The sequence below is a fragment of the Paroedura picta genome, chromosome 15 (genome assembly GCF_049243985.1).
Source record: "Paroedura picta isolate Pp20150507F chromosome 15, Ppicta_v3.0, whole genome shotgun sequence".
Taxonomy (NCBI): Eukaryota; Metazoa; Chordata; class Lepidosauria; order Squamata; family Gekkonidae; genus Paroedura; species Paroedura picta.
In genome coordinates this window covers 1,782,923-1,800,066 of record NC_135383.1, presented here as the reverse complement: position 1 = coordinate 1,800,066, position 17,144 = coordinate 1,782,923, and the positions used below count along the sequence as shown (strand labels likewise).

Below are 17,144 nucleotides of genomic sequence, written 5' to 3'. Positions count from 1 at the left end.
CCCAGTGAGTGAGGAACGACGCCCTTGCGACTACGACCAGAGGCACTTTTGAAAAATCAGATGGACACAGGCAATGGTTTGAGCCTCCTTTATTTGTGAAGGAAGCCAGCAGACAACTTGTGTCCATCTGCTCAGTGGACATCTAGTGGTGGGGGGGGGCAGGGCTTGGTCCAGATCCAGCGAGGGAGGCCCCTGAAGGCCCTTTGCGCAGTTCCAGGGAGGGCCTTTCAGTCTTGGGGTCCCGCAGCCTCTGGATTCTTGGGGTTGTGAAAAATCTTTTTGTACAAGATGTCTCCTTTTACAGCCAATTTTTTCATTTGAGCCATTGTTTTGTTTATTGCTTTATCAACGGCTTTCCCAACCGCCTGTTTAATCTTTTTTACATATTTTTCTGCTTTGAGTACTTTTCGGTATATGGGGCCGTGTTCCTCTTTGCCGTCCTCATTTGTGTCCTCGGCCTGGGAGGTGGAAAAGCGAATAGAAGAACACACAGGAATGAATACTAGGGCCAAAAACTCTAAAAATAAATGAGTTGTGTTTGAAATGCATTATTGTTGTTGTTAATAATAGCAATAATAATACATTTGTAGACCACCTCCCTCCCAACAAGGGCTTGAGGCATAAAATGTCTGGAAATGTTGAAGCCATGGGGAGGACAGGTATGTCCCTCCCCCCCGAAAACAGAAGCCTGGGGGGAAATCTAAATATATTAAATACAAAACTGTAAAATGGATAGCTTGTTTTGAGAGGTGTAATATTTCTAATAATGCTACCTCCCCCACATATTAGCAGGGAGCAAGCAAAGAAAGCAGGACAGCAGCTAGGAGGAGGAGGAGGGCACACCCCTGTCTGGTGTGCCTGCAGCCTGTATTGGAAGTGTTGGGGGCCTGGCCCGGGTCCAGCAGACGTGGCCCCTGCAGACCCTTTGCAAAATGCCCTTCTAGCAGTCCTGGAGCCTCCGGGTTCTTGGGAACTTTGAACAGCTTTCAGAATTTACATTTTGCTTTTTGGAGACATGCTTTCAATTATTTCATTCCACTGTTAAACTGGGGTTTTCTTTTGTGAACTCATTTACCTCGTTTTGTACATCTTTAGCATTCCCTGGTTCTTCATCCTTTTTTTCCTTTGTTTCCTGTGGCCGGGAAGCAGAAAAGGGAATATAAGAACATGCATGAATGATTCACTCTACAAACGAATGTTATCTGTTTGAGATATATTCTTATTCTTAATAAATTTCTAGGCCACCTGCCAACAGGGGCTCAAGGAATTATCTGCCCCCCCCCAAATAAAACACACAGAAATCGGGAGGGGGGGAGGAGGATATTAAAATATATTCAATACAAGTATTAGGGCCAAAATATGCAAAGTGAATTACTTGTTATGAAAGACAGATAATTTCTGGAAATGTTGAAGACACCAGAGGCAGGTGGGGAAACCACATGTGTTTATCCTCCCCCCTACCTGAAAATAACTGAAATTTGGTGGGGGAATTGGAATATATTCAAGATGTGCTGTCCTATCAAACCCAAACTAATCTACTGCTTTGCCAACACAAAATGCATCATCTATAACCTCCCCAGTAAATAAAATGTTGATAACAACCCAGCCACAGGGTGACCACAGCTCTGTCACCTGCCACCCTCTTGAACCTTCACAGAATCAGCCTCTCCATCAGATGGCTCTTCAGCCTCTGAGGGGGGAGCTGATGCCTCCAGACCATTGGCGCCTCTCCAGCGCCAGGCCCAAGCAAGCAAGGAGAAGAGCTTGTCTCATGGACAACAAGCCTCACTGCTCTTGAGTGGGACCAAGATCTCCCGCCATGCTTCGGTGGCCTTCTCCTCGTCCCTCCTGCTTTGTTGCCCTGCTCTGGACGAGCTACAGTTTGTCTACGCCTCTCTTCAACTGGGGTGCCCAAAACTGAACACAGGACTCCAAGTGAGGCTGAAACAGAGCACAGTACAGCAGTAACATCACCTCCTGTGAGCTGGACACGATACTCCGTTTGATACAGCCCAAAATCCCATTTGCCTTTTTAGCCACTGAGTCACACTGCTGACTCATGTTCAATGTATGGTCTACTAAGACTCCTAGATCCTTTTCGCACATGCTACTGCCAAGACAAGTTCCCCCATCTTATTTTGGTGGATTTGGTTTTTCCTACCTAAATGCAAAACTTTACATTTGTAATGAATTTTATTTCATTCATTTTAGCCTAGTTCTAGAGCCTATCAAGATCATCCTGCATTCTGATTCTGTCTTCTGCTGTGTTTGCGACCCCTCCCAGTTGAGTAACGTTTGCACATTTAAGTTAGATCGTACAGCAGCATTCAACTCTGTAGTGCCTGCACTCGAAAGCTCACGCCTTGAATAAATCTTTGCTGGTCTTAAAGGTGCTACAGGACTCTGTGAAAAAGTTACACTTTTCTTAAAACCACAAATAATGCCAAGGAAATAACACTCCAACGGCACTCTTGGAGCACACGGAGGGGGCCGTGTGCTCCAAGAGTGCTGTTGGGCAACCCTCATTCCAGCCTTCCGAGCAGGAGAACAGCTTTCCCGAGAGGTGCAGCCACGTATCTAAAAATATAACACGGATGTGACAAACGTATTTCTGAGAGGTGCAGCATTTCGGAAGAGATCCTTCCCTCGCACTCACATTCGAGGCTCCCACAGTGGCAACCAAAAGCACTGGGATGAGGAAGGCAGCTATCAGCTTCATGGCGGATCTGAGCAGGCGCACTGTCCTCTTGGCCGGGGAAGGAAAGCGGAGTCCCGCCTGCTCCTCTAGTCTGCTTTGCTTTGCTTCGGGTGGGCCCTGCAGCCCTCGTTATATAGGCTTCTGGGAGAAGTCCCACGTAGCGCAATATGGGCCGGAATGAAACCAAAGGACGCTTTTTTTTTTTTAGGGGGGGGGGCTTATTTCCTGCCTGCCATGAAAAGGAAACCATGACTGCCAAGTTCTCCTTGGCCAACTTTTGGAACCCAATATGCCTCGTCGATTAAAGACACCTGAGCACTTTCATGCGTCACAAGCAGATTGCAACGTCCTGCAAAAGCCAGAACATTCCTTTACACGGCAGGCAGATAATAAACCATGCCCCCCCCAAAAGCTTCCTTTGGCTACATTCCAGAAACATGTTGTACTACCTGGGACTGCTTCTCGAAGGCGAGAGGGACGAGGAGAAGGCCGCCGAAGCATGGCGGGAGACCTTGGTCCCACTCAAGAGCAGTGAGGCTTGATGTCCACGAGACAAGCTCTTCTCCTCGCCTGCTTGGGCCTGGCGCTGGAGAGGGACTGTCCTCATGCCAGGGGCTTCCCTCCTCAGCCGTAGAACCCCTCGGGCCCCATGCTGGTTGGCAGCACAGCCACAAGGAGTCCTCTGATTCAGCCAGTGGGTGGTATTGGCCAGCGGCGAGGCCGTCAGCACCTCGAACAGCTCCAGAGGCCGTAGCAGTGCTCCAGGAAGACGGGATCTTTTAGCGGGCAATGTCTTGCACACGTTCCCCTCCCTTTTCCTCCTACAAGCTCAGCATGGCAGTCACCAATCTTTCCTCGGCAAGTCTACCTCCGCAACAAGGTGGGTGAGGCTGAGAGAGCACACCTGGCCCAAAGCCACCAAGCAAACTTCCATGGCATAGCAGAGATTCGAACCCGTCTCTCATACCTATCCTCCCCATGGCTTCAGAATTTCCAGAAATATTACCCCTCAAGTCCTTGTTGGGAGGGAGGTGGTTGAAAAATGTATTATTACTATTATTATTAATAATAATAATGCACCTCAAATGCAAGTCATTTATTTTTCGAGTTTTTGGCCCTAGTATTCATTCCTGTGTGTTCTTATATTCCCTTTTCCACTTCCCAGGCCCAGGACACACCGGAAAACGAGGTCGGGGAAGAGAGAGCCTCCTATACAAAGCAATACTCAAAATAGAAAACGCGGCAGGCAGAGTTAAGGGCAATTTTACGGGCTTATTCCGTAATGGAGTTAATCCAAAATTCCGCGGTCTTAAAAACTTGGCTAGAAGAGGACACTGTGTACTCAGCCTTTTCAACGACCCCAAGAATCCAGAGGCGGCGGGACCACAAGACTGAAAACTCCTCCTTGGAACTGCGCAAAGGGCCTTCAGGGGCCTCCCTCGCTGGATCTGGACCAAGCCCTGCCCCCCCCCACCACTAGATGTCCACTGAGCAGATGGACACAAGTTGTCTGCTGGCTTCCTTCACAAATAAAGGAGGCTCAAACCATTGCCTGTGTCCATCTGATTTTTCAAAAGTGCCTCTGGTCGTAGTCGCAAGGGCGTCGTTCCTCACTCACTGGGACGCGGAAGAGAGGCGAGGGACTCTGCACGCTCACGTTGGGTAGACGACCAGTTCATCCAGCAGGTGCAGAGTGCTGGGCGAACACAAACCGAGAGTCAGGAGTTGTCAGGAAAACTTGGGGATCAATCCAAGAGAGAGAGTCCTGCCAAACCTTCATTTTGTGCCAAAGAGAAGGAGTGGTAAAGAGGCTGGGGGATTCTTCTTCCTCTCATCCCCCCCAGACCGGGGGGCACCAAGGCAGGGAGGCAGCCCTTCCGTATCCCAGGCCTCCCTGTGAGAGAGCTCTCCTGAGGAGGCGGGCCTTCCCCAGACCGGGGCTCTGGCCAACCTAGGCAGGAGGGACGAGGAGAAGGCCGCCGAAGCATGGCGGGAGACCTTGGTCCCACTCAAGAACAGTGAGGCTTGATGTCCACGGGACAAGCTCTTCTCCTCGCTTGCTTGGGCCTGGCGCTGGAGAGCCGCCAATGGTCTGGAGGCATCAGCTGCCCCGTCCGAGGCAGACAGGTCTTCCTTTCTGCCCAGCCAGACGGACGTACGTTCACTGCCGGAGCCCTCATGGATCTGCCCGCCATCCTCCTTGCCGTCCTGCTGCTGGCCTGGGGTGGGGTGCTCCCGGAGGAGGCCTGGAGAGGGGACTCCAGCCAGGGGGGGCCGGTAAGTCGGAGGCAGGTTGGAGGGGGCGAGCTCCGGGGCTCTCTGGGAGGGACTGTCCTCATGCCAGGGGCTTCCCTCCTCAGCCGTAGAACCCCTCGGGCCTCATGCTGGTTGGCAGCAGAGCCACAAGGAGTCCTCTGATTCAGCCAGTGGGTGGTATTGGCCAGCGGCGAGGCCGTCAGCACCTCGAACAGCTCCAGAGGCCGTAGCAGTGCTCCAGGAAGACGGGATCTTTTAGCGGGCAATGTCTTGCACACATTCCCCTCCCTTCTCCTCCTACAAGCTCAGCATGGCAGTCACCAATCTTTCCTCGGCAAGTCTACCTCCGCAACAAGGTGGGTGAGGCTGAGAAAGTGCACCTGGAAGGGCCGGATTTCCCTATAGGCTAACTAGGCTTCAGTCCAGGGCCTCAAGATCAAGAGGGCCCTAGATTCAAATTGTTAGCAAAATTTTAATTACACTATTCTAAAAACAGCGAATACTCGCCTTTTGCGTTCAGTAGGTTCAATACTTTAGTGAAGTGTTTATAGACTATTGAACAATTTTTTTGTGACAATATCTTCATTTCGCGGAATTCTAGGGAGGATGTCTAGGGGGGCCCAGCCGGGATTAATACCAGTAAGAGTAAGAATACTTTATTTTTATCACCTGCCTTTCTTAATCGGCTGGGGCGGGTGACAGCAACATAATATGCTTCACATCATTAACCTTAGTATATAATTTTGTTAAGAGAATATTACTAAAACCTCCTCTGAAAAACCGTGGAGTGGAGCTCCTCCCTGGCTCTCAGGATCACAAAGTCAGCCCCTGCCCTGGATTCCGGGTCTCCAGGAAGGCAGGCCAGGCAGATGGCCTGGGGTCTTCCAGGGAAGGGCCCTCTGGGTCATGGGGGTCGCTGGGGAGCTCCAGGAGGGGAATTCTGACCTTTCTTCCCTCATGTTTGCTGTCCGCAGGTTGGGTTAACCCACCAGTCAGACCGGGTCGTAAGAAGCCTGGAAGATGGGAAGACGATTTGGGGGATGATGGTCTCTGCTTTGGGGAAACTGCTAACAAGTGACTCAGAGAAGGAGTACCGTTACCAACCTACCCCAGACCACCCTTATGCGCTGGCCTAAAGCACCACGGGAAAGCCCTTGGCCCTATCCTGCCTCTGCCCAGCCCCCTCGGCTTCCAGACTCCCTTTGGCAAGCCCCCCAGCCCCTCCTGCCTCCCATGATGCCTGCCGATGCCGGAGGAGCCCTCCCGGCCACTGCCTTTATGCGCACCCCATAACCCCAGGCTTCCCTTCTCACTGCATCAGCGGGTGGGAAAGTGGATTATAAAGAAGCAAAACGGATCTATTAAAAGAGCATCTCATTTCTGAGTTGTGAGTCTTTACTTGACCGGGTTTGGTTTCGGCCCTCTTCTCCCAGGGCCCGGTCCCTGCTGGCACGACGCTGCTGCTGAGGAGCCCAGTAAGGGAACTGGGGGCTCCCAACCTCCAAGCGGGGCCTGCAGAGCCCCCGGAATCCAACTGCCCTCCAGCCTGCAGAAATCAGCTCCTCTGGAGGAAATGGCTGCAATCTCCAGGGCCCTGGTTCAGGGCAGCAAATCCTCCTCTTCTGGTGAACCACAAAGCCAGAGGGCAGAGGCTTCGATGCTGCTCCTGGTCCAGTCTTGGGATGTGAAGCTGCCGTCAGTCCCCAGAGTCAATCCTGTGCTTGTTTAAGCCGTTAATGGGGGGGGGGTCTGCCACCCCCTCTGGTGTTTATAGTGCAGCCCGGGCAGGTGTGCTTCTCTGACGCTTTGGGAGATGCCCCTGGAGGCAGAGCTGCCCTAGAAGGGCCCTGCAGAGATGGAGTGGCTGGCAAGGACTTTATCCGACTTGGGGCCAGAAAACCTTTTGCCGGCCTTGGCTAGCCCACCTTGCCCAATCCATTTGGACTTGTGGCCCACCATACTGAAGAAGTTGGGAACTGCTGCCCTAGGAGATGCCCCCCCCCTTTCTAGCTGCTCTGAGCAAGGGCTCCCCCAACAGAGCTTCAGGGCCAGAATTTTCCCTTCCAAGGACATCACTCTTTAAGGGTAACCGTGTGTGTGTGTGTGTGTGTGTGTGTGTGTGTGTGTGTGGAGGGGGGTGGTGGTTCTTGGGGAAATGGGGATCTGACAAGCCCCAAAGTGCAAAACGAGCAGTTTAGCCCTCTAGCAAAGTCCTCATGTTGGTGAAAAAGCTGGAGAGCTTTCAGAAGATGGACAGCAAGATCTGGGTTGAGATTTATCACGAATTTCGACTCTGCCTTTCAGCCCCCAGGGCCCCATAGAGTGGCTCACAGCAATTTACTAACGTATCCATCGCTATGAAACAGAACCACAACTGACACTTTACATTGCAGGGCTGGACGGGGACACTAGAATGCACGGTGTCCAGAAGCGGATTAGCATGGGCCATGGGGCCCCTGACTTCAGGGCCCCCACAGTGCTATAGAGTTGGGGGGGGGGCTTCACACGGTGACTGCAAGAGGGTCTTCATACTCACGCAACTGGTGGACTGCAAGAATGAAAAAGGGCGATGCGCATACTCAGTCACTAAGCGCACCCCTCTCTCACTGGCCACAAGCTGCCTGAGCGTGGAGGTCCTCTTTGATACTGGAGCACTGCACCCACTTAATAATGTTCCTGCCATTACAGAACCTAATTCGGGAGCATGCTGCATTCTTATTGTACACTGGAACATGTATATTGATCTACGTTGCAAACCGCCCTGAGCTGCAAGGGAAAGCGGTATAAAAATGTAGTCAGTCAATGAATCACTTGTAAAGAGAGAAGCCAGGAGTCCTAAAGATCGAGAACAATGCAAATCCTAGATTCCAATGGGTCGCCCTGAATAAATCTTTGTTGGTCTTAAAGGTGCTCCTGGACTCTGGTTTTATAATGCAAATCCCGTTCCATCATCTTCCCTCTGCAAGATGAGCCACCTCAATGGAGCGGCAGGCCTGCGCCCTGCTTGTCTCTCAGAAGCCGCATCATCCGAGCTGGGGGCGGCGCACCAGCTCCTATTTCAGGTATTTCCTAAATTTCTATTCCACTCTGGTCCTGGGTGACCCTGATGGCATTAGTGCTTTCAAACCACAGGTACCACACAACACCCAGGGATTGTTTGAGTTGCGCCTGGGAACATATGAAAGGGAAGTCAGCTGACCGGGGAGGCATGAGGTGGTCTCAGAGCCTCAACCTCCAACAACTGGATGAAACTCTGGTCACAATCTGTCCCTGTTCTTCCACGGTTGGGTGTTGTGCAGCAGCCATTGAACCTTCAGGAGCAGGAAGTCCTGGACTTGGCACGGGAGGGAGCTCAGTGGCTATTAGCTCCATGAACACAGAACATCTCTGCACCCGAACATCATATTCTAACCCATTATAGATGGAACATGATGGCTGGGGAAGGGATGCTCTGCGTTCTTGGCGCTTGGAGGGGCAACAGCGGGAGGGCTCCTGGCGTTCTGGCCCTGCTGGTGGACCTCATGATGGCCCCTGGGTATTGGCCACTGCGTGACACAGAGTGTTGGGCTGGATGAGCCACTGGCCTGATTCAACATGGCTTCTCTTATGTTGTTACGGTTTTCATCCCAGAGGTAAGAAGGAATGCGTTGAATCTGGCCTTCTTTTCCACTCAGCGGGGAAAGGTCCCCTGAGAGTAGCCCAAAAGCCCAAACTGAGAATCACAAAACCTGCCCACGCGGGATGGAGTCCACTAGTGATGGTTCCTCCAGGGGGCACCATTTAGGGAAGAGAAAGGCCAGAACACTGTTCTTCTGGCTGGTGCCACACACACCCACAAAGTGGGAACTCAGCTGGGACTTGGCCAGGGTGGGTGAGCCTGTTAATGGACCCGCTCCCTGGAACAAAGCCGGGCTGTCCATGCAGAAAGGACCGCGCCGCCAAGCGTGTGGAGAAATGGTGTGCCCATTAAATTTATTGAGCATTGAAGCCCCTGGCTGAAAATTGTTCCTGATGAGATGCATTCTGGGGCCATTAGGGTCCTGAGAGGGGGAGATGGGAGGCGTCCTACATAAGGGAGGCTGAGGCCTCCATCCAGGGCAGGACAGACCTCAGGAACGACTCGCCGCTGAGCAAGGAGCCGTCATGAAGGTGTTGAGCAGCCTCCTCGTTGTCATGCTTCTGGTCTTTGCTGTAACTGCTCGGTTCAGCCAGGTGGGTGCGAGGGAGGCCAGCCCCTCCAGGCTCCAGGACTTTTGGGGAAGCTGGCTGAAAGAAGTGACTCCGGGGGGGCCGTGTCAAACAAGAGACAAACTAATGCTCCTTTCTTCTACTCTTATTTGTTTTCTGTCAGCAGTTCCCACTTTTTGCTGGAGGCAGGGGTGACCAAACTGTGGCTCTCCAGGTGTCCATGGACTACAATTCCCATGAGCCCCTGCCGGCATGCTGGACACCTCGGGAGCCGCAGTTTGGCCATCCCTGCTAGGATTTGGTGGTTTCATCTGTATTGCATTTGCACAGTCAGGTTCATATATTAACTTAAAAATATGTACATTTTATTATGTCCAGTTTGTCTATTGTCTTTTTACCTGCAATTTGGACAGCATTTCAGTTTCGGTAGAACTCCAGGGAGGCTGGGTGCACACTGCAACAGGACAGCTGCCACAGAGCCACAACAACACAGTGCTGTGGCAGCAGCTGTGGCCAAAATTTTAAAAACAAAATTTAAAATAAATCTGCACAGCCAACCAAATCTCCAGTAGTCAATTAGAAGCCTTACCGGCTCCGGTGGGCACCGGAAAAGAGGATTGGGGACCCCATTTATATATGAGTGGGCGCGTGCATGAAGCAAGTAATGAAATGCATGATGCACTCAAAACATGGAGGAAAGTTGGTTCAAGGCAACAGAAAACAGCCCGAAAACAAAACAGCTGAGGTTCTCATGTGCAGGTGAAGCATAACAGGAAAAGGTGGAAGGACAGAGATGTGACCTTTGGGTTCCTTCCCAGCTGCCAAGGGCTGCCAGCCCAACAGTTATGTGAAATAAATGCGGATGTGATGCATGCCCTGGGGGGACGGGGGGAAGGTCCACTCAGGCCACAGTCGCTGTGGGAGGGGCTTTGTCCACGTCCTGAACTCCATATTTGTTCTTGGCAGGACGAACTGAGCGACTCCAGCGAAGTCTCCCAGAAACGGGCCGAAAAGAGAGACGCGTTTCCTCCCGAATATCGCTACCAACCAACCCCGGATCACCCCATAGCTCTACCGTGAAATCTTCCATCAAGTAACGTTCTAGGTGCTTTCTGCTCGTGAAGCTGGATCTCAGGTTCTCTCTCAAGGGATCAAGCGCTTTTAAAAGCATCTAGGGGGGGAGAAACCGCTGAATTTTGTCGTGTTGCTTACAGCTCCCTGTTTGGGCAAGACCTGCCCTCGCTACCAATCATTCTCCTGTTTTTGATAACACCTGTGTGATCTGCATCAAATCATCCCCCCCCTCTCTCTCTGCTTCCCTTGTGTGAGAGGGCCAGTGGGGCACCGTGGTGGCTGGCGTGCCAGGCGTCACAGTTAAATGAAGCTGATAAATAAAATCTTGCAGTCTTTGTCCGACCGGCCTGGTTCCGAATGGCTGCTCCGGAAGACAATTGCTCTGGAGCAACAGTTAGTAGAACGGGGGCCACTGTATAATTTCTGAGGCATATTCCGGGGGAGGGCTTTATGCTAGCAAGCACTCGTCTTCTAAACTGGGGCCCCCACACCGAGGGAATCTGGATGTATCTGTGAGACTCTCTTATTTAGGGTCAGACTCCCGCAGGCAGCTCAATTTTGTCTCCTGTTTCTAGGGTCTCCTCCTTTTGGTGTTCTTGCTACTGTGAGCTTCTGACGGGGGGTGACAGATACTGAATCCTGGACTTTGTGCATGAAAATCACAGGCTCCAGCACTGAGCCACTTTCTCCCCCCGCCCTGAATCAAAACAGAAGACAACTAGAATGGAAGGTGTTCTTTTTTTCCCTCTTTTCTTCATGATCTTGAGTTTTACATATGATTCCAAATTCCAGTGTAAACAGAACAGGGGGTGCTGTGTCAAGCCTCCTGGAATCACGGGGTAACATAAATACCTAACGTACGAAGGTGATCTCTCTTCCTGCCCTCCCCCTGCCTCCGGTGCAGATGAAACAGAACAGAAAACCAAGTGCCTCACCCCATTAACCTTGAAGAGGGAATGACAATAAATTCTCTGCCCCCCCCCCCACAAAAGGCATACCCTTCTGCTATGACAATGGGCAAAGCTAGAGAATATATTTGATTTCCCACTGCCTATAAATGCAAAAAAAGAGAGACCTGTTAGCAAATGTCAACAGGTGGAAATAATCCTTTCAGTCTGCAATGTCTAGACAAGCCCCCCCCTCCCCCCCTGGCAGGCCTCCAAGTTGTCCCAGGTTCTCTTTGTCCCCAGGGTCCCATTTCCCATGGAAACAGGGAAGGCCCAAGCCAAGGAGAAAAGGCGTCTCCAGGAGGCAGCTGGCTTGTGGTCAAGAGAAGGAGCCCTGGGTGTAGAAGTGGGCCAGTGAGTTCCAGACAGATGGGAGAGAGGCGGGTGCCTCTCATGGCAATGGCAACAGGGAAGCCAGAAGCAAGAGGCCAGGGGTGTGTGCACGCACATGCGCAGGCGTCCCTCCCCTCCCCCCTGCACTGACAGACTTCGGACCGGTCCACCTGGGCAGGCAACAGGCTGGCAAGGGGGCAGGCGGAAGAGAGAACACACTTCAAGGGTGGCAAGGAAGGGGCTGGGGGCAAGAAGCTCTTTGTGACGCCTGCAGTCCCGGAACAGACGGCTGAAGCAACGGGCCAGCGAGGCCCACCCGAGGGTCTTCCCAGGAATCCCACTGGGCCTGAGCCCAAAGTCTTTGAATCCATCGTTGCGAGGAATGTTTCAGCCGGCAAAGAGGGGCGGGCTGGGTCAGGGGCCGGTGGGAAGCCGCCGAGGCCCCCCTGGAGGAAACCGTGTCATGCCAGACTCTCACTGGGAAGCCTTCGGGGTCCACGTCGGCAGGCAGAGCTGCGCCTTCACACCGTGCTCAGGGCCTGGGCAGGGGGAGAAGAAGACGGGGGTCTGTCAGGGGCTCGTGAAAAGGGGAGGGAGAGGCCAAGGAGTCTGGCAAAGCATTCTGGGTAGGGCAAAACAGTTCATCTTCCCACCACCACCCACCCACGAGCCAAGCTGGTTTTTATTTATTTATATATTTATATTTATATACCGCCCACCCCCGAAGGCTCAGAATATGAAATATTGAAGAATATGAAAGTGAAAACAAGATGAAAAACCAGAATAGATCTGCTCCGATATTCTCACACAGGAGAGATACGGTTTTAAGTCTTTCTTCAACAAATTGTTTTATAAACTGTGTTACCTTCCGTGAAAATTCTGGTAGGACAAAGGCTGCCCGGTGGATTTCTGAGTTGTAATACTTAAGGCCCATTCCTTCCACCTGCTCCTGGGACAGCCGCTGCACAGGCTCCCTGAAATTCGTGCTCTGCGGGAGTGAAGCAGGGAAGTCTCCATCAGGCCTCTGAGAGGCGCCAGAGACCCCAGATGCATTCCTCTGCCCACCACAAACACCCTGCGAAGTAGGTGGGGCCGAGAGAGCTCGGAGAGAACTGCTCTGCAAGGACACCTCTCAAAGAACTGAGATTAGCCTGAGGCCACCCAGCTGGCTGCATGTGGAGGAGCGGGGACTCAAACCCCAGATCAGAGGCGGCCGCTCTGTAACCCTCCTGCCCCGCGTCCCACCCGCCATGAACGCCAGCCGCCCTGGCCTTACCGGGTCCTTGCTGCAGAGCATGAAGCCGATCTGGCCGCTGGGGTACGTGGGGATGGTGCAGTAGGCGTACTCCACCACAGGGAACAAGGACTTGCAGAACTGCCGCATCTCCTTAATGAGGTCAAGGTGCAGCCACTGGCATTCCCCTGGCCGGAGAGGAGGAGAGAGGAGTTTTATTGCCTTTACTTATAAGCCCAGGGAGGGCCCAAAGAGGCTCCTGCTCTTCTCCTCGCAACACGGATTGGAACGCAGGTCTCGGGCGCCCAGCCTGACCCTCTCTCAGCCTACCAGGCCAGCTCTCAATTATGAGCAGTGGAGATCCTCAGCACGAACATTTCACGCCCCTTGGCCTGGAAGGTCAAAGGTGAGGCTTTGCCTGGGAAGTGGAGCCACCCGGTTCCACCTGGGCCAGGCCTCACCTTGGCAGCAGAGGATACCGTCTTCCCTGAGAGCCGTCTTCATCAGCTGGTAGTACGATTCTTTGAATAAGCTCTCTGCAGGACCTGGGAAGAGAGGGAGGCAGAGGCTCAGAGCTGCCAGGACACATTTGGGAGATGCCGTTAGCAGGGGGCCCCCTGACAGACAGCAGGAGATCAGGGGAGGTTTTCAGCAGGATATGCCCCAGAGCCTGCCTGGCCCCCAGCACCTGATGAATTTAATCGGAATGGCCCAGGACAGCTTAAGCCCTCCTTCCCACTCCTGAGGCTTCTGAGGGTCGGGATAGGGGGCATGGACATCTCGCCCAGGACTGGAAGATCAGAGCCCAAAATTCCTGATTTTTTTTTTGAGTGTGTGTGTGTGTAAGCTAGCCACCCAAGAGACCCTTGCCCATTGCAAGCCCTCAAAATACCAGTTTTGAGAAATGGGTACATGATGGATGTTGCATGCTGAGCCACAGAGAACACAGGGTCACCTACACTCCCGGGGGCCCTTACCCATGGGGTCGGAGGAGTCCGTGATGATCACATCAAACGCCTCTTGGTTGCGCTTCATGAACTCAAAGCCGTCTCCGACATGCAGGGTGAGTTTGGGGCTGGAGTATCCCACGGCCATGCCTGGGAGGTATTTCTTGGACGCCTCTATCACATCCTGCAGTGCGAGGCCAAGAATTCGGAAAGCAATGAGGGGCAGCCAAGGCCAGGCCTATTTATTTTTTTTAATGAATTGTGTGTTCGCATATTGGAAATTCTCCTCTCTTCTTTACAACACGTTGCAAGCGCGTTGCAATGCCCATTAAGGGATTCTCGAAGGGAAACTCCCTGCTCCACTTGGAAGACCCTTCAGGGAAAAGCCAATCAATTTCTCTAATAACATCCTGCCGCCACAATTTATGCCGTCAAAGAAAACAAGGACGCCCACGCTCCTCCTTCGGCAGTCTCAAACATGTTCCAAATTGCACAAGTTTGCCTCTGCCAAGTTGCTGCTGGATCCAGGCTACTCTCTGGGTCAGGGTGCCTGCAAAGTTTTGGCTACAGCCCCGGATGCTCCTTTTGCAGGGTGAATTCCCGGATCCCTTCAGAGGCCTTTGATGGGGGAATCCATCACCAACCCATGCCTGCCCTGGAGCCTTGACGTCTTACTGGAACCAACTTTGCTGGGCAACTTCTTGTGCCAAGTGCAGGTCTCACGCCTTGCCCTGGGAGCACACATAAACCACCTTCCCTTCCTCTTCCGCCCTCTGCAAGCTGGGGCCGTTATTATGCTAGGGATACAGGGCTTGTTCTGCAGGACAGTCATGTCGGGACAATTCCTCCCCCCAAGCCACACATAAGGCGCCTAACTCTGTGGAGATCCAGGCACTTGGCAGAAGTGTTCTCATTTTCCCTCGGTTTTTGCTGACAGACCCGGGCATGCACACCGAAGCTTCTACCTCAGAGCGTTCCGCGGTTTAGCTAGCCTGCTTGGAAGAGCTTTAAGCTTTAAAACAACAGTTTGCCTGCCAGTGATTCTCACTGAGATCCGCTACTTAGGTAATCATTTGGAAGAATCTCCAGGCCACGGCTGGAAACATCCGAATTTCATCTTAAATGTCACGGCCCCTGGCTAAGGGTTTGGTAACCACACTCTTGATGTGGTGTTCGAAGTTAGTTTCATTACCAAGGTTGAAATTGCCCATTTGTGCTTTAAAGTAATGTTTAGGGTTAAACCCAAAATGCAAAATTAGTTTTGGAACATAGTATCTTAATACAGAAAGTAAGCCTTTAGGTTTCAAACTTATTTGGGTCTGCACTGACTGAATAACAAAATTATGGCATGTGTCCCTCCGATGGTCATGACCTACCTCATCGATTTCACACTGTATTACCGACTCCACGGACGGATGCTTCACTACTTCTCGTAGGACACCCCCATCGCCCCCACCAATTATGAGCACCTGCAGCAAGAGAGCAGCGTCAGCGCTGGGGGAAGTGGGGCACGGTGCCCCACCCCCACCAAGGTCTCCCCCTGGAGCAGGAGGAGGCAGGTGAGCTGGTGGGGCTGCAGCCATGAGGCACAGCAGTTAAGCACAACTGTCTGCATAATTACAGACAGCACAAGCAACCAAGGTCATCTAGTCTAACCCCCTGCACAATGCAGGAAATTCACAACTATTTCCCTCAGTGACCTCTGCTCCATCTGACCTGGAGGAAAACTCCCTCCTGACCCCAAACTGGTGATCAGCATTTCCCTGGGCATGCAGCAGCTACAAAAACCGAGGGGAGCCTCCTTGTTCAGGGGCAATGTACCAGCAATTGCCTTCTGCTGGGCATCAAGGGAAAAGGATGCGGGAACAGGCTGACCTTCGCTCCAGCCCTGCAGGGCCCTTCCCCTGAGGGGGCCTCCGAGACTCACCTTGCGAGGATTTCGATGGCTACACAAAGGCAGGTTGGCGATCATCTCTTGGTACGAAAACTCATCTCTCTCTGTGCACTGGATGACCCCGTCCAGGACTAGCACGTTCCCGTACGTTTTGCTGCAAGGCGCAGAAGGAACAACAGAGATGGAGGGAGCGGGGCAGGCCCCCCAAGCCCTTGCAGCCTGCCCTCCTCCATGCAGGAAAGCCTCCACGCTCCAGGCTGGGCATGGGCCACCTTTCCCCCTTTGCCTTGGGGCCCGAGAAGAAGGGGCATAAGGGGCATAAGGCAGGAGGCGATCTCTGCGCAGAGGGGGGCTGCCAAGGCAGCGGGGGGGGGCGCTGAGCCGTGCCCCCCCCCGCCTCCCTCCCGGCCGGCTGCCCCCTCCCGGCCTCACCTGCGGAAGACGAGGACCTCCTGGAAGGGCGAGCGGCGGCGGTGCAGGACGGCGTCCACCTGCAGCGAGAGGGCCTGGCCGGGCCACAGGCGGCACGTCTCGCGGAACCAGCCCTCGCGGATGCCGGCCGCCTCCGACGCCCCCACGCCGGCCTCCATCCCGCCGCCGCCGCCGCTCCGGCCCCAGCCCGGCCCTGCCCAGCCCTGCCCTGCCCGCACCTGCCCGGCCGCGCCGCAACCACCCCGCCCGCAGTGCCGCCCCATAGGCGCCTGCCCCCGCGCGGCCCGCCCCTCGCCGGGGAGCGCCCAATGGGAGCGCGCCTCGGCCGGCAGCAGGTTCGGCTGCGCGATCAGCTTGCCCGGCTGGCCACGTGGGGGGGGCGGGCTCGGCGCGCGCGCCTCCGTGGCGGACGGGCGGGGGGGGGGAGGAGGAAGAGGAGGAGGAGGGCTGGGCGCGCTCGGGATTGGCTGGCGGGAGGGGGGCGCGCCCACGTGGTGCCACTTGGCAGGCAGGCAGGCAGTTCCACCGGGGAAGCGGCGCTTTGGCCAGCCTTGTAAGGCGCTGATGCTGCTACCCTTTGCTGCCTGCGTGGCCTCGCCGGGAGGGAGTCGGACGTGAAATCTTCCAGCCAGGCGTCTCATTTCAGTCTGGGCGGCTCCTCGCGGGGGCTTTCTCAGAGGAGCCTTTTCTGCCTCTTGTGCTCGGTTAAAGGGGAGAGCAGCCAGGGACCTCCTGGGTTCTCTGGAGTGCTCTGCAGGGCCCACCTGTGTTCGGGGCCCCACCTGGTGGAGTGCTCTGCCTGAGGAGGTCATCAAGAGAGTGTCCATCTAGTCCAGCCAATCAGTTCCTCTGGAGGGCCAACCAACAGGGCCGAGGGGCCGAGGCCTTCCCCTGACAGCTCCTGCAAAACTGAATTATTCAAGAGGGCTTTTTTTCTTGGATGCACAATTAGGCACTGTGGCCTATGCCACCGTGCTTTGCTTCGGTTCCATCAGATTTCTGGTTGGCTCTACTCCCCTAACCCTACTATGTTGTTCTGTGCCAAGCAGAAACTTGCTATCAAGTTTGAACAGGGGTTGTGTCTGCTGTGCACAGGAAGATGATGCAGGCTGGCCCTTGCTAGATCTCTTAACTGAAGTAT

The 17,144-nt window shown here is 53.8% G+C and overlaps 1 protein-coding gene and 1 long non-coding RNA gene across 2 annotated transcripts; both read right to left on the bottom strand.

The window, feature by feature from the left end:
• Window positions 1-247: 247 nt before the first annotated feature.
• LOC143824553 (uncharacterized) lies at window positions 248-2,763 on the bottom strand. The gene is made up of 3 exons (XR_013226796.1): window positions 2,657-2,763; window positions 1,076-1,132; window positions 248-458 (listed from the first exon to the last, which is right to left on the bottom strand). It is a non-coding gene; the product is annotated as an uncharacterized LOC143824553 (long non-coding RNA).
• Window positions 2,764-10,935: 8,172 nt separating this feature from the next.
• SRM (spermidine synthase) lies at window positions 10,936-16,294 on the bottom strand. The gene is made up of 8 exons (XM_077311861.1): window positions 16,004-16,294; window positions 15,605-15,725; window positions 15,054-15,146; window positions 13,708-13,861; window positions 13,192-13,275; window positions 12,773-12,918; window positions 12,362-12,484; window positions 10,936-12,035 (listed from the first exon to the last, which is right to left on the bottom strand). Exons 1-8 carry the CDS (start codon window positions 16,264-16,266, stop codon window positions 12,018-12,020), a joined length of 1,002 nt encoding a protein of 333 aa, XP_077167976.1. The 5' UTR covers window positions 16,267-16,294; the 3' UTR covers window positions 10,936-12,017.
• Between the last annotated feature and the right edge of the window lie 850 nt (window positions 16,295-17,144).

Bases quoted from the DNA above. Each gene is read 5' to 3' on its own strand.
- SRM (XM_077311861.1), bottom strand. From the start codon at position 16,266: ATGGGGCGGCACTGCGGGCGGGGTGGTTGCGGCGCGGCCGGGCAGGTG. The intron at 15,726-16,003 runs GTGAGGCCGGGA...TGCGCCTTGCAG, and splicing joins GAGGTCCTCGTCTTCCGCAG to CAAAACGTACGGGAACGTGC. The intron at 12,919-13,191 runs GTGAGGCCTGGC...CTCTCCGGCCAG, and splicing joins CGGTATCCTCTGCTGCCAAG to GGGAATGCCAGTGGCTGCAC.